Source organism: Acomys minous (genome assembly GCF_964271855.1).
Source record: "Acomys minous genome assembly, chromosome: 2".
Taxonomy (NCBI): domain Eukaryota; kingdom Metazoa; phylum Chordata; class Mammalia; order Rodentia; family Muridae; genus Acomys; species Acomys minous.
The window spans coordinates 20,798,302-20,814,433 of NC_140484.1; the positions used below are offsets into that span (position 1 = coordinate 20,798,302).

Consider the following 16,132-nt stretch of genomic DNA (forward strand, 5'->3'; position numbering starts at 1 on the left):
GTATTAGGTTTTCTCCTCTTATGAAAATGGAGGAACTTAGTTTTTTTAACTCTCTACTTTCTACCACAACTTGAAAATTATCAAGAATTATAAAAAGATAGTTCTTTTACATTTTATAAAAACTATGACTTCTGACCTTGAAGCTAAAATTCAGGAAGAAATTGCACATGTGATTGGCAGCCATCGGAGACCCTGCATGCAGGATAGGAACCACATGCCCTACACAGACGCTGTGCTGCATGAGATCCAGAGATACATTGATCTTATTCCCATTCCCTTGCCTCGTACAACAACGCAGGATGTGCAGTTCAGAGGATACCACATTCCCAAGGTGAGATGTGTTTCATCTGTTTCTTCACTTGGCATCTTTCCCTGTTGACAATGAAGAAATGTGCTTACCGACAGCCTGTCCTTGCACCAGGGTGCAAGAGTCATAGCAAAAACAACCTATCTCCTCGCTCTATGCTCCCTTGTCTGTCATTTGTTGATACACTTTCCTAATTATCACATGATTGGGTCCTCAGAACTTTAAAGTTCATTGTTATATCCATACTGTTTCTATCTGTTAATGGAATCTGCTGTCCACATTCCTCACTTTCTAGTGGGTTTTCCTACTCTTGCCAGCTAACCACACTTCCGTATTTCCATTTCCCTCCATACTTTTTTTTTACTTTATTAATTTATTCTTGTTACATCTCCCATCCCTTGTATCCTCCCATTCTTCCCTCCCTTCCATTTCCCCCTTATTCCCCTTCCCTATGACCGTTCCTGAGGGGGATTACCTCCCCCTGTATATGTTCATAGGGTATCAAGTCTCTTCTTGGTAACCTGCTGTCCTTCCTCTGAGTGCCACCAGGTCTCCCCCTCCAGGGGACATGGTCAAAGGTGAGGCACCAGAGTATATGAGAAAGTAATATCCCACTCTCCACTCTACTGTGGAGAGTGTTCTGTCCATTGTCTAGATCTGGGTAGGGGTTTAAGGTTTACTGCCTGTATTGTCCTTGGCTGGTGCCTTAGTTTGAGCGGGACCCCTGGGCCCAAATCTGCCTATCATAATGTTCTACTTGTAGGCTTCTAGGTTCCTCTGGATCCTTCTACTTTGCCATTCTCCCATGCTTCTCTCATCTAGAGTCCCACTAGAATGTCCTCCCCTCTGTCTCAGTTTCCTGGTAAGTGAAGGCTTTTGTGGGACATGCCCCTTGGGCTAATGTGCAGATATAAGTGAGTATATACCATTTGAGTCTTTCTGCTTCTGGGTTAACTCACTCATTATGATCATTTCTAGCTCAATCCATTTATCCACAAATTTTGGGAATTCCTTGTTTTTAATAGCTGAGTAGTATTCCATAGTGTATATGTACCACAGTTTCTTTATCCATTCTTCTACTGATGGACACTTAGGCTGTTTCCATGTTCTGGCTATTATGAATAAGGCTGCTATGAACATGGTTGAGGAAATTTTCTTGTTGTGTGCTGGAGCATCTTCTGGGTATATTCCAAGGAGTGGAATAGCTGGGTCTTGAGGAAGTCCTATTCCCATTTTTCTGAGATAGAAACAGATAGATTTCCAAAGTGGTTGTACTAGTTTGCATTCCCACCAGCAATGAAGGAGTGTTCCTCTCTCCCCACATCCTCGCCAGCATGTGGTGTTGCTTGAATTTTTGATCTTAGCCATTCTGATGGGTGTAAGATGGAATCTCAGAGTTGTTTTGATTTGCATTTCCCTGATGATTAAGGAGGTTGAGCATTTCTTTAAGTGTTTCTCAGCCATTTGATATTCCTCTGTTGAGAATTCTCTGTTTAGTTCCAAGCCCCATTTCTCAATTGGGTTATTTGGTTTGGTGGTGTTTAATTTCTTGAGCTTTTTATATATTTTGGATATTAGACCTTTGTCAGATGTAGGGTTGGTGAAGATCTTTTCCCAGTTTGTAGGCTGTTGCTTTGTTCTCTTGACAGTGTCTCCTGCCTTACAGAAGCTTCTCAGCCTCATGAGGTCCCATTTATTAATTATTGACATTAATGTCTGGGCTGTTGGTGTTCTGTTCAGGAAGTTGTCTCCTATGCCAATATGTTCCAGGCTCTTCCCCACTTTTTCTTCTAAGTGACTTAGTGTCTCTGGTTTTATGTTGAGGTCTTTAATCCACTTGAATTTGAGTTTTGTACAAGGTGACAAATATGGCTCCAGTTGTTTCTACTTCACTTATTTAGAAGAAGTTAAATCTAACAGTGTCTTTCTTCTTTCTGGCTTTGAAGAAACTCATCTATGCAGCTCCATAAATTGATATTATATCACACACTTTGATATTATTTATACATACATACATACATACATTTTCTCAATGGCCAAGAATGTTGGATCCTTAAAAAATACTTCTTAGCCAGCTGTTTTTATTCTTACGAGAACTTTATGTTTGCTTGCAGATTTGGCAGAATTTTATATATATTCTGGAATAAAACATAATATTTCAGCTCTAGCCTCCTAAACACTGGAGTTTATAGGCTCATGCCATGATTTCTTAACTGGTTTTAACCAACACTTAGTTCATTGTTTTGTTTTTAATAGCTAACGTCTTTTTCAATTAATGCACAAATTTGAACCTTACACAGCTATTTTAAGGAATCTACTCAAACATCTGCCCAGTCTTCACACTTGTTTGGCAAGCACTTTCACACTCAGCCATCTCCCTGGCTCCTGTACTGTTAATATTATTGAATATTGGTTAATATTAGTTGAAGTCCACGTTTGCTGAAGGTAAAGCAGAACTTCTCTCTGTCTGAAGATGGCTTTTGTTATATAGGAGTCACAGGTATTGTTTTCAGTAATTTATTACATATTTTAATATTTGACCTAAACATGCCTGATTCATGAAGTCTCAAAAAATGTTGTTGATCTCACCCAGAAAGTTTTACGTCCTCTTACTCTGGCCTTTCTATTACCAGGCCTTTTTGGTTTCTGTGTGGGCCTTGCAAAGGCAGCTTGATATTAGTTCTTTAAGGTTGGAGAATAAAGCTATATAGCCAAGATATAGTCATTCAATCCCTTTTCTCTGGAAACTCTGCTTTGGATAGTACTGTAGTAATGGGATCCTCACTTAGTAATATTTTCATTTTTCAAGAATCCTCTATGTTCCAGAATATCTGTAGTAGAGTTCCACTCTAAGCACAGGTGTGTGTGTGTGTGTGTGTGTGTGTGTGTGTGTGTGTGTGTATGTGTGTGTGTATGTGTGTGTGTATGTGTGTGTGTATGTGTGTGTATGTGTGTGTGTATGCGTGTGTATGTGCGTGTGTATGTGCGTGTGTGTATGTGTGTGTGTATGTGTGTGTGTGTATGTGTGTGTGTGTGTATGTGTGTGTGTATGTGTGTGTGTATGTGTGTGTGTATGTGTGTGTGTGTATGTGTGTGTGTGTATGTGTGTGTGTGTATGTATGTGTGTGTGTATGTGTGTGTGTGTATGTGTGTGTGTGTGTGTATGTGTGTGTGTGTGTGTGTGTGTGTGTGTGTGTGTGTGTGTGTGTTTAGACTAGAGATCATCATGTGGAATGTCTCAGCTGACTATTTATTTATATGTCTCTAACTTCACCAATGTCTTTATGTGTGGACTTCTAATGCTTCTAATTTCATGAAATAAAAAAATGATTTTTTTTTGTTTTTTCAAGACAGGGTTTCTCTGTATAGCTTTGGCTGCCCTCGACTCACCTTGTAGACCAGGCTGGCCTCAAACAGAGGGCATCTTCCTCTACCTCCCTGAGTGCTGGGATTATTGGCGTGCACCCCTACACCTGGCTATCTAGTAAAATTTTAATCTATTCTTCTCAATTCTAGAAATTAAGTCCTTATAGCTTCCATTTACTAATATCCTATACTTTGTAGTACTTGGTTATATTAATGACAAATCCCTTCATTTAAAAACGCATTGTCTCCTCTATATCCTACCACAATTTTTACTCCAAGTGCTCAGATATATTTAAATGTCTGCTGTTTGAAGTTTTATATGATCACCCTAAATCTAGATAATATAGTTCATTCACATTGACTGTTTTTGATTAAACTTTCCCATGCATTGTTTAAAAATAACTATCAGGTTATATTGACCATAGCTTGAAAATTGATTGATCTTTGTTGTATGCTTTTTTGTAAGTTACAGAAAGTTTTGTATTTCCATGTTACTCTGTTGATTTTGATTGCCCTAGTGATTGTAAAAGACAAAAAAATTCACAATGTAATCTGTAATGAAAAAAGGTGAACTTCATTTCAATGGAGTACTGAGGTTGACCCAAGGAGAATAAAAAAGCAAGTAACAGACATGAGAGTGTAAGGTAGAGTGAGATGGGGAACAGCAGGAAGAGAGATAGAAAGATTGGTAACAGCAAGCAGAGAGATTGAAAATGGGTAACAGTGGGCAGAAAGAGAGAAAGATGGGGGAGCCAATATGGTGGCAACAAAGATGGTGCAGTGTCTGACCTGCAGATAGGAGACCACAGAAGCTACTGGGTCTCCTGGACAATGGGAGCTGGAAATCACTGGGTGAAAGAGATCTGCACAGAGTGGACCATGGGTGAGGTCATCCAGTGGCCCACAGAGGACAGCAGCCCAGTCCCCAAAGCTTGGAAAGGACTCTTCCTGCAAGCTGTGAGCTGTGGCCTTGTTTGGTAGCATGAACTCCATATTTGGGACTGAAATCCTGGCAGAGAAGCATCAGAGTTCCTGGCCTAGGAAAATCTTGGCGAAATGGGTGGACCTGTCCTCAGACGGTCCCCATCTGCTCTGTGCCAGTCCACAGAAAGCCCAGGTGTGACTTGGGGGTGCAGATGGCTGTGAGCATGTTGCCCAGCCACAGTGGTGCAGTTTGAGACTGGGGACACACAGTCACAGTGGCATGACCTGAGGCCAGAGACACTACTGGGAGTCATGGACTGCAACAGTTGTCTAAGCAGGACTGGGTAGGAGCATAACTTCTGGCCCCAGAAGACTGTCCTGGTACAATAGACACAGCCTAACCTGAATCCACAGCCTAGCAGGGACTCACATGCTCTTGGGAGAGGCTGGGCAGGCTGGAGGGGATAGAGCATTTTATTTGGTGGTTGCTTCAAGATCTATGATTGTATCTTCTAATCCTGAGATTCATTCCTCCATCTTTTTTATTCTGTCAGAGAAGCTTGCCTCTGTGTTGCAGAGGCAACCAATGACAATCAGAAGGCAGTAATTGCTCTCTCTCTTGCAGGTGGAACCTAGGCCTCACCACTTGGTTGGAGCAGGCAGAAACCTAAACAACTTCTAGAAGCAAGCAGGGGTTCAAGCACTATAGGGTGATCTGAGCCTAGGACCCAAAGCCCCAGGGCCCAAGGTCAGGGTATTCAAAGCCTAGCCAAAGATGGGATAACTAGCTCTATATACACTACTTTAAACTGATTCTGGAGCTGCAGAACACCAGCACCTACCTTGGCTGACCCAGTGGGAAGCCCAGAGTATAGATCAAAGTCTCTAGGAATTGAAACTATGTAATCTGCTTGTCCCAGGGAAGGAGTTCCCTGATCACCACAGGCAAAGGCCCTCAACCTATAATCATTCACCAACAAACTGCTCTCAATGACCAGTGAAGGACACCAGAAGCTACCTGCTAACATCAGAGACAGTAGGCTGATTAAAGGTCTGTGTGAAAACATAAAGAACAAATACCAAAACAATATGGCATCTCCTGATCTCAGCTATCCCAAAAGAAAGGAACCCATAGAACTCAAACAGAATTGAAATACAAGAAAATGATCTCAAATCCTTAGTAATGAAGATTATAATGGAGGAAATGAATAAAATCCATAAACAAATGCAGGAAGACTCAGCCAAACAGGTGGAAGACATAAAAGAGGCTTATAGAGAGGCACTGGAAGGAATTCAGGAAAATACAAACAATCAGAATCAATAACACAGTTCAAAATCTGAAGGGCTATAAAGAGGCACTGGAAGAAACTCAAAATATACAAAGAATCAGATGAAAGAAATCAATAAAATAGTTAAAGATCTGAAGATGATAATGGAAAAAAATGATAAAGACACAGAAGAAAAACAGGAAAGAGAAAGCTTAGAGAAAAAGGCAAACAACACAGAGGCAAACTTCTCTAACAGAATAAAAAAGATGGAGGAATGAATCTCAGGATTAGAAGATACAATCATAGATCTTGAAGCAACCACCAAATAAAATGCTAAATCTGAAAAATTCCTGACACAAAACATCCAGGAATCAAGGACACCATGAAAAGATGAAACCTGAGGATAATAGGCATTGAAGAAAGAGAAGATGCATAACTCCAAGGCCTAGAAAATATTTGTAAAAAATCATAGAAGAAAATTTCCTGAATTTAAAGAGGGAGATGTTTATAAACACACACGATGCCTACAGAACACCAAACAGAATAGACCAGAAAATAAAAACTTCCTGCCAAATCTTGTCATAATAAAAACACAAAATATACAGAACAAAGAAAAAATATTGAAAGCTGCAAGAGAAAAGGGCCAAGTAACATATAATTGCAAACCTATCAGAATTATACCCAACTTCTCAGCAGAGACTATAAAAGCCAGAAGGGTCTGAACAGAGATCCTGAAAACCCTAAGAGACCACAGATGCCAGGACATACTACTATATCCAGCAATACTACCAATAACCAGTGATGGAGAAAACAAGATAATCCATGACAAAAACAAATTCAAACAGTACCTATCTACAAATATGGCTTTGCAGAAATTACTAGAAGGAAAACTCCACCCTAACAGGATAAGTTACAACCAAAATTACACAGGAAATAGATAACTACACCATCACAAAAACACAACCACACAAACTCTCTACTGCAACCAACAGCAAAATCAAGGGACTTAATACTTATTGGTCATTAATATCTGTCAACATCAATGGTCCCAATTCTTCAATAAAAAAACACAGACTAGCTGAGTGGATACATAAGCAAGATCCAACATTCTTCTGGATTCAAGAAACACATCTCAACCACAGAGATAAACATTACCTCATGATAAAAGGCTGGAAAAAGATATTTCAAGAAAACAGACATAAGAAATAAGCTGGTGTATCCATTTTATTATTTAATAAAATAGACTTTCAACCAAAATTAATCAAAAGGAATGAGGAAGGACACTTAATACTCATCAAAGGCAAAATCAACCAAGATGACACCACAGTTCTGAACATCTATTCTCTCAATACAAGGGCACCCACATTTATAAAAGAACTATTAACAAAGCTTAAAACACACATCAATCCCCACACATTAATAGTGGGAGATTTCAAGACTCCACTTTCACTGAAAGATAGGTCATTGAAACAGAAACTAAACCGAGAAATAAGGACGCTAACCAATGCCATGAATCAAATGGATCTAAAAGATATCTACAGAACTTTTCACTCAAACACAAAGGATTATACTTTCTTCTTGGCACCCCACAGAACCTTCTCCAAAATTGAGCACATAGTAGGTCACAAAGTAAGCCTCAACAGATAAAAAATAATTGAAATAATACCTTGTATCTTATCAGATCACCGTGCTGTAAGGCTGGACTTCAACAACAACAGATATAACCAAAAGCCTACACACACATGGAAACTAAACAACTCTCTACTTAATAACACCTGGGTCAGGGAAGAAATAAAGAAAGAAATTAAGGACTTCCTGAAATTCAGTGAAAATGAAGGAACATACCCAAATTTGTGGGACACATTGAAAGTGGTGCTAAGAGGAAATTTCATAGCACTAAGTGTCTTTAAAAAGATATTGAAAAAATCCCATATAAGCAAGTTAACAACACACCTGAAGCCCTAGGAAGAAAAAAAGAAGCAGAAACACCCAAGAGGAGTAGACATCTGGAAATAATCAAACACAGGGCTGATATCAATAAATTAGAGACAACATGAACAATTCAAAGAATCAACAAAACCAGGAGCTGGTTCTTTGAGAAAATCAACAGGATAGACAAACCGTTAGCCAAACTAACTAAAAGGCAGAGAGACACTATTCAAATCAACAAAATCTGTAATGAAAAGTGAGACATAACAACACAAGTAGAAATGATCATATTGAGTGAGTTAACCCAGACTCAGAAAGACTCACATGGCATATACTCACTTATAATTGGACACTAGCCCAACAGGGATGTCTCCTGAAAGTCTTCACTTACTAGGAGATTGGGATAGATGTGGGGACCTCTTATTGGCACTCTAGGTGAGAGAAGTATGGGAGAATAGGGAAATAGAAGGATCCAGAGTATCCTAGAAATGTACAGGAAGAACATCATGATAAGCAGATCTGGACCCAGGGGGTCTGCTAAAGCTACTGCTCAAGCCAACTAAAGACTATACATGCAGTAAATATTGAATGCCTACTCAGATCTAGCCAAGGTACATGATATTATCCACAGTTGTATGGAGAGCAGGGACTGACTCTGACAAGAACTCTGGTGCCCCATATTTGACCACTTCCCCTTGGTGGGGAAGCCTGGTAGCACTCACAGAAAGAATAGGAAAGCTATCAAGATGAGACTTGATAGGCTGTGACCATATCGTGGGGGAGGAGATTCCCTTCTGTCACAGGCCTAGGGGATGGGAATAGGTTAAAAGAAGGAAGGAGGGAGGACTGGGAATATACAAGTGATGGGATAAAAATTGAGATGTAATCTGAATAAATTAATAAAAAAAATAAAAAGCAGAGAAAGATGGGTAACAATGAGAAAGGAGTCAACCAGACAGCAAGCAAGACAGAGATGGAGACAGATAGAGAGCCAGAAGAAACGTTCTTCTGGGCTTTAAGACCTTCAGCTTGTACCACATATGCCTGAGTTTCTGGCATTTCTTTTTCCTCCATTCTTCAACTTCTCCTCACAAACTAGTTCCTCTAGTTAGTTATTCAACTAATTGTTGGGGTTCCTTACCCAGCCATTCACTGCCTGCTCAATTCTCCCTACAGCAGATCTACATTCCTTCTTTCTTCACTGTTCCTGGAGCTGGTCTTGGTAAGCGGCAACTTGAATTTCCTTCTTTTCTGTGCTTTCTATTTTTTTTTAATAGTCTGTTAAGCATTTGAATGGTGTTTTGGGGGGAGTTTGCTATACTATCTTCCTGTAAGGGTATTGGTTGTTATTTTCACAGGGAGTTAAACCAGTGGCAGATGGTTTTTATTGTGTTATTGTAGTACTATTCTTGCCATTGTGGTTTAGTGCTTTCATGGGCATTATCTCAGGTTGGTCTCCTCTGTCAACTATTTTTCAGAGGAATTTGGGGGATATCACATAATTTCCAGTGTTCTATCCCTGATCTCAATGTCCTGGACATACAGGGACATCATCTTCTCCTTTCTGGGGGTATTACTCCATAGTAGTATAGATATCTCAGCTCTTGCCCTCCTGGCTCTCATGCTGTTATAATGTCATGGGGTTGTCTCCTTCATGCAAGCCATCCATCACCTAGTGAGAGCCTTACAGAAGAGATGTTAGCATGCTTTTTGAGATCTTATGTACTTTTAAGTCCTTTCTCATCTCTGTATCCTCTTTATATTAGAGACACTCTAGCTACATCTTGATCTCTCCAAGAAATCAAGGTATGCATCGCGATAGAGAGTTGGTAAGCAAAGGCTGCGGTGGCCTTGTAATATCTCCTGTTTGGATCATTAAGCAAACAAGTCCTGATGTGCAACTAATGGGGCCTTAAACTGTAGTCTTATTTCTTATCTGGTGCTTCCAAAGCACACATTCCTTTTGCCCAAAGCCTTGTGTTATGTCAGAACACCCACTGTCTCTAAACTGATATAGGAAGGATGTCAGATCTGAATGCATTTTACCTTCATGGTTCTATCATGCCTGGCTATGGTTGTGATGCTACAACTGTGATAATGTTCTTAGAATGTACATGTTCCTATATGTAACCTCTAAAACCAAATCGAAAACACATTTCATATATTGTTATTTTGTATTTGCAGTGATATGATGCACAGTGATGATTTTCTGTGATTAAAATGAACCACTAAAATATTAGCCTCTGCATTATTAGAGAGCTTAAGGCTAAGACATATGCCAGGACTCCACTGATTCTGAAAACTAAACTCCAATTCATTATATTAGTTTATAATGCTCCTACTCTTAATGAAGTAATAATCTCAAAATTGGAAGTGCTCTCCTCTTCCCATCAGAATTTTTTGTTCTTCTACTTAATTAAAAAATAATTTATTCAGATTACTTCCTGATTCTTATCACCCTCCATTGTATCTTCCAGTGTCCCCCCCCCCCAATCCTCTCCCCTAGTACTCTGACAGAAGGGTATCTCTTCCTCCAACATATGACCACAGCCTATCAGGTCTCATCTGGATAGCCTGCTTCCACTTTCTCTGAGTGCTGCCTGGCCTCCCCATCAAGGGGAAGTTGTCAAATAGAGAAACCAGAGTTCATGTCAGATGTAGTCCCTGCTCTCCCCACAACTGTGGAGAATGACATGTCTACTGTCTAGATATAAATGGGGGTTTAGATTTACTGCATGCATTGTCTTGCTTGATACAGCACTTTCTGCAGGCCTCTCTGGGTCCTGATCTGCCAGCCTTGATGGTCTCCTTGTGGGGCTCCTGGACTCTCAAGGTCCTTCTATCTCCCCATTATTCCATACTCCTCTCACACGTAGTCTTTTTTGTGAGTCCCAACATTGGTCCCAATCCCACACTGAATGAAGACTATCCATGTTGGGCTAATATCTAGTTATAAGTGAGTATCTATCATGTGTGTCTTCCTGGGTCTCACTTGGAATGATTATTTCTAGGTCCACCTTTTCACCTGCAAATTTCAAGATTTCCTTGTTTTTAATAGCTGAATAGTATTCCATAGTATAAAATATACCACAGTTTCTTTATCCATTCTTTTACTGAGAGACATCTAGGTTGTTTCCAGCTTATGACTATTATGAATAAGGCTGGTATGAACATAGTTGAGCAATGTCCTTATTGTGTGTTGAAGCAACTTTCAGTTATATGCCCAGGAGTGGATTAACTGTGTCTTGAGGTAGCCCTATTCCCAATATTTTGAGAAAGCTCCAGATTGATTTCCAAAGTGGTTGTACAAGTTTGCACTCCCACCAACATTGAAGGAGTGTTCCCCTTTCTCCACATCCCTTTCAGTATGTGGTGTCACTCGAATTTTTGATCTTAGCCATTATTATGGGTGTAAGATGGAATTTTAGAGTTATTTTGGTTTGCATTTTTCTGATAAATAAGGACATTGAGCATTTCTTTAAGTGTTTCTCACCTATTCGATATTCCTTTGTTGAGAATTCTGTTTAGATCTGAACCTCATTTCTTACTTGGGTTATTTGATTTGTTGGTGTTATTGCTAAGCTTTGGCTACTTGGCTTTTATTGGCAACACAGGGAACAAATGGTGACATGTTTACACAAACTTGAGACAGGAGATATATAGAATAAACATTGTAATTCAATGCCTGGATTGAAAGCAGAGGATGGGGTAAAGTAATTACTATTTGAATGAACAAGGGCAAACTGTAAATAGTCCACAAGAACACTACTCAAAGAGAAAGAAAAGAAAACAGGCCACTAAATGAACAACAACAACAACAACAACAACAACAACAACAACAACAACAAAGACAAAACGAAACTACCACCAACAAAACAAACAAACAAAAATAAAAAAGACAAACAGAAAAAATGGAAACAAAAAGCACATGAAAATCATCGAGATGCAGAGACACATACTCACATGTACAGAAGTCCCATAAAATCACCAAAACAGAAAACATAATTTAAAAACAAAAGGTCTTTAAATTGAAAAAAAAATGCCCAGACAATGTATTATGAGCATAAATCCTCCAAAAGTACTAATGAGTCTGTTTTCTATTGGCCATCTAAGGTTGGGCCTATTGCCTGCTATGAAATCTGTTTGTTTATGACCCAATAAGATTGTTGGAGAAAATATTTTCTTTCTATGTGAGTGCTTGTTAATTTCAGACAGCTTTCCTGTTAAGGATGGTGGTAATATGTCCACTTCTCAGAGTTGAGACTCCGTCTGTCTTAGACCTTTGAAGGTACTTTCCATGAAGCCATAGTATGGGTGAGTTCATAAAGCATACCAGTCCTGTTCTGTTTAGAAGCCCTTGTTTCCTTGGTGTATTCCGTCTCCACTGGCTTTTATAATCTTTCTACCTTCCATTCCACCAAGTTGTGGTGAATTTTCAATGGCATTGCCCTGGAAGATGATACTGCTGAATGTATTTCAATTTCTGACTCACTCTAATATATTGCTTTAATTCTTCAAGCTATTGGCATAAGACCACAAACTAGTGACAGTGGCTGTGAGGTCAATGACCAAAAACATGAAATGCAAATTATAGTATTAAAGACCTGTTAAGCCTATGATTGATGTGTTCTTTCATGTGAAACATATGACTTTTCACTTCCAGGATGTTCTTCATAAACAGTTTTGGTCTTCTTTCTTTTAGGGCACAAGTGTAATGACAAGTCTGACCTCTGTTTTGAATGATGACAAAGAGTTTCCCCACCCAGAGAAGTTTGATCCTGGTCACTTTTTGGATGGAAAGGGCAACTTTAAGAAGAGTGACTACTTCATGGCTTTTTCAGCAGGCAAGCAAGTTTTGTATCCATGTGTGTTAGGGCCCACGTGAGGTGAGAAGAACTAAGCACGAAGGGTCCTGTGAGCAATATGAGTAGCTATCTCCAAAAGGCCAGAGGCGTGATTGCCAACTTGAAACTCCTTATAGATTTAGAGGCTCCCACCACTGATGGTTCTGAGCATCTCAAGAGCTCCTTCTGGAAGCAATCTTATTCTACTGAGGCCTTTCTTTCTACCCAGAGGAGGCAGGTCACTGTAAACCCAAGGAACATCTCATGTGTACTATTAGAGTCATTGCTCTGTTGTGTGAAGAGACACCACGACAATGGTAAATATTATAAAGAAAAGGATTTGACTAGGACTGGCTTAGAGTTTCAGAGGTTTTAGTCCATTAACCTCATGGGGAGAAGCATAGCAGCATGCAGGGAAATAAGGTGATGGAGAGCTGGGAGTTCTACATGTGGACTGGTAGGCAACAGGAAGAGAAAGAAAGACACTGGTATTGGTTAAGCATTTGAGACTTCAAAGCCCACCCCAGTTGCATACTCTCTCCAACAACGCCACAGAACTCCAACAAGGCCATACCTTCTAATCCTTGTCAAGTAATGCCATGCCATAATATATAAGCCTATAAGGGTCATTCTTATCCAAACAACTCCATTCTACTTCCCGGCCCCCATAGGCTTGTGTTTATATCATAGTCCAAAAATACATTCAGTCCAACTTCAAAAATATCCTATAATGGTCCCCACACTGTCTGAAAGTCCAAAGTTCAAGGTCTCATTGGAGACTCATGGTAATCTCTTATCTGTAATCCCACATAGTATCAAAATCAAAAGCAGATCATATACCTCCAACATACAATAACATGTGATATCTATTACCATTCCAAATGGGAGAAATAGGATCATAGTGAGGAAATACTGGTCCAAATAAAGACTAAAAAGCAGCTCCTTAAAATCCAAACTCTCTATCTCTATATCTGGTGTCAAAGTGTTCTTAAGATCTCCAGCTCCTTACAGCTTTTTTTTTTGCCCAAAACATTATTCTCTCTCTTGGGCTGGTTTCCTTGGCAGGTATTCTATGACTCCGGCATCTCCCACATTTTGACATCTCCAGTGAATTCTAGGATTTACTTTACAAACTCACACAATGGCTTTTCTGGGCCTCTATGCAGTCTTCCCTGACACACACACCTGGCCTCAGCACCTTTCCTTAGCTGCAGAACGAGATTCTACATCCATTTCTTTTTCTCTGATTCAAATTCCAGAAACATATAGCTGAAGTTGGAAAATTCTTCTGCATGCAATGGTTGGAACATGGCCCCCTTATCCAAATATAATTTCAACAGATTCCTGCTTTCAGTGGTTTCATTCACTGCTTAAGCTTGACTATCCTGTAAATAGCTCTGTAATCTAGAATAGCCTTGAAATAAAAAAATCTTCCTCCTGAGTTCTGGGATTAAATACGTGGCCCTCGATTCCTAGCTGTAATAGATTCTTCAATACATTTATAACAGTTGGAAGCTTATCAGGGTGAGATCTTGCCCTGAGGAATTTGGGAAGTGTTTGTGGAAGAATAAGTGTGACCAAAATTTATTATACATATGTATAAAATTGTCAATTAATAAATTTATAACAATATATAAAATACTCTGAGATTAAACAAATATACATATGAGCAACACTAAATGCACTTAGTGGGTTCTTGTTCTGTATGCATAATACACATATATGTATATATTTAACAAGAATAATCAGCCAGACATGGTGGCACATGACTTTATTCCCAGCATTCCAGAAGCAGAGGCAGGTAGGTCTCTGTGAGTTTAAGGCCTGCATCATTTACATAGCAAGTTCCAGAACAGCCAAGAAACTCTGTCTTGGAAAAAAAAACTAAAAGAATAACTAAAGTAGTCATAATTTTGAGAATGAATGGGATTAGACACAACATGTCTAATATTCAGTAAAGAAAGAGATAATAATGATGTAACTACATTACTTATTTATGAAATAAAAGAAAGTCAAAATTAAAAGGAAGGATTTTTCAATTTTTCAAAAATGAAAAGAAACAAAAATCTCCTGAGGATTGGAAACAAAGGAAAGAAATCAGGACAGTGCAAAAATAAGTCAGTTGTTGGATAAGTAGTTTAGGCTAATTAGTCATTCATTAACATATATCCTAAGTGTGCTTACACAGAATCAGAATTAAATGACTTTCTCATTGCTGTTCCTTTTTAGGAAGAAGAGCTTGTATTGGAGAAGGTCTGGCCCGCATGGAGATGTTTTTAATCCTGACCAACATTTTGCAGAATTTTACTTTAAAACCTCTGGTCAATCCAGAGGATATTGATACTACACCAGTTCAAACTGGTCTGTTGTCTCTGCCTCCATCCTATGATCTCTGTTTCATTCCAGTCTGAAGCTGGGTAGTCTTTCACATGGATGACTGAGTCTCTTGTTCCACTTGTGAGTAAACAGGTCTTTCCTGTCCTATGCATATGTATCTTGCAGACATTTTTCATGGAAGGCATGCTACCTCTGAACTGTCCTAAGTTTTTCTCAGTTCTTTATTAACCAGTTACTGTTTTCAAATACACATGGAAAAGCTTCACTCTTTCCACATAAAATTTTTGTTGCAGTGTGTGTGTCAGATTTGCTACATTTTCATTTCAGTGCATTCCAAATGTAAAGTGCATTATCAATCTCATGACTTGTTTTAGTAAAAAACAAGTTAGCAATCAGAATTTATTCTGTGATTTTCAAGAAAATTAATTAAACGTGGAAGAAAATAATCACTCAGTCCTGTGTCATTCATTATCTGGGAGAATAATCTCTCAACAATGTGCCCATATATACAATTTTTTCTTCTCTCTGTAACTTATTAAAGTATGGTTGTATGTGCATTTCTCCATAAGAGTTGTGCATGGTGATATATGTAAACATACAGGCTTCTGCACGTGTATGCACATAGGGAGATAAGAAGGGAAGATCATGCCTTCCAAGGGAAGGAACATGAGATAAAACTTGAATTTCCAATTCTTCAAGGATATCCTTCCCTCATCATCCTCCAGAGACACCTCTTTACACTTCATGTTTGATTTCATACAACTTTATACACACAAACAAAATATATGGGTTTAAAGTTAACTGATTTGGAAGTGCTATTTATATAATATATCATAAATGTTTTATTAACAAAAATGTAACTCATAGTATCTTAAGACCTGACTATTCTATTATTAAAAATTACTTTCTATTTAAGTACATATCTTTACTTATATTTGGATTACTTTTAAATGTTAATTTTTATATGCTACTGCATCCCATACCTTTTTTTTGAGGCTTTATGATATGATTTTATTCCAACTAACTAACATGTTTTATGACTTGTGGCTACAGTGTCCTTTAAACCTCCCCCCACCCCCACCATGGCCTGTACTTTACGTTGCCAGTGACCCCATGTGATGTCTTCCATTTCTTTATGTTCCTAGGCTATTGGTGCT

The 16,132-nt window shown here is 38.9% G+C and overlaps 1 protein-coding gene across 1 annotated transcript in view; it reads left to right on the top strand.

Moving 5' to 3' along the window:
- The window catches only part of LOC311582265 (cytochrome P450 2C70-like), a 50,032-nt gene extending 34,688 nt beyond the window's left edge, over window positions 1-15,344 (top strand). Inside the window, exons 7-9 of the mRNA XM_084755224.1 lie at window positions 144-331; window positions 12,497-12,638; window positions 14,868-15,344. Of these exons, the coding sequence (XP_084611350.1) occupies window positions 144-331; window positions 12,497-12,638; window positions 14,868-15,049 (512 nt within the window). The 3' untranslated portion in view covers window positions 15,050-15,344. The remainder of the gene's footprint in view (window positions 1-143; window positions 332-12,496; window positions 12,639-14,867) is intronic.
- Window positions 15,345-16,132: the final 788 nt, after the last annotated feature.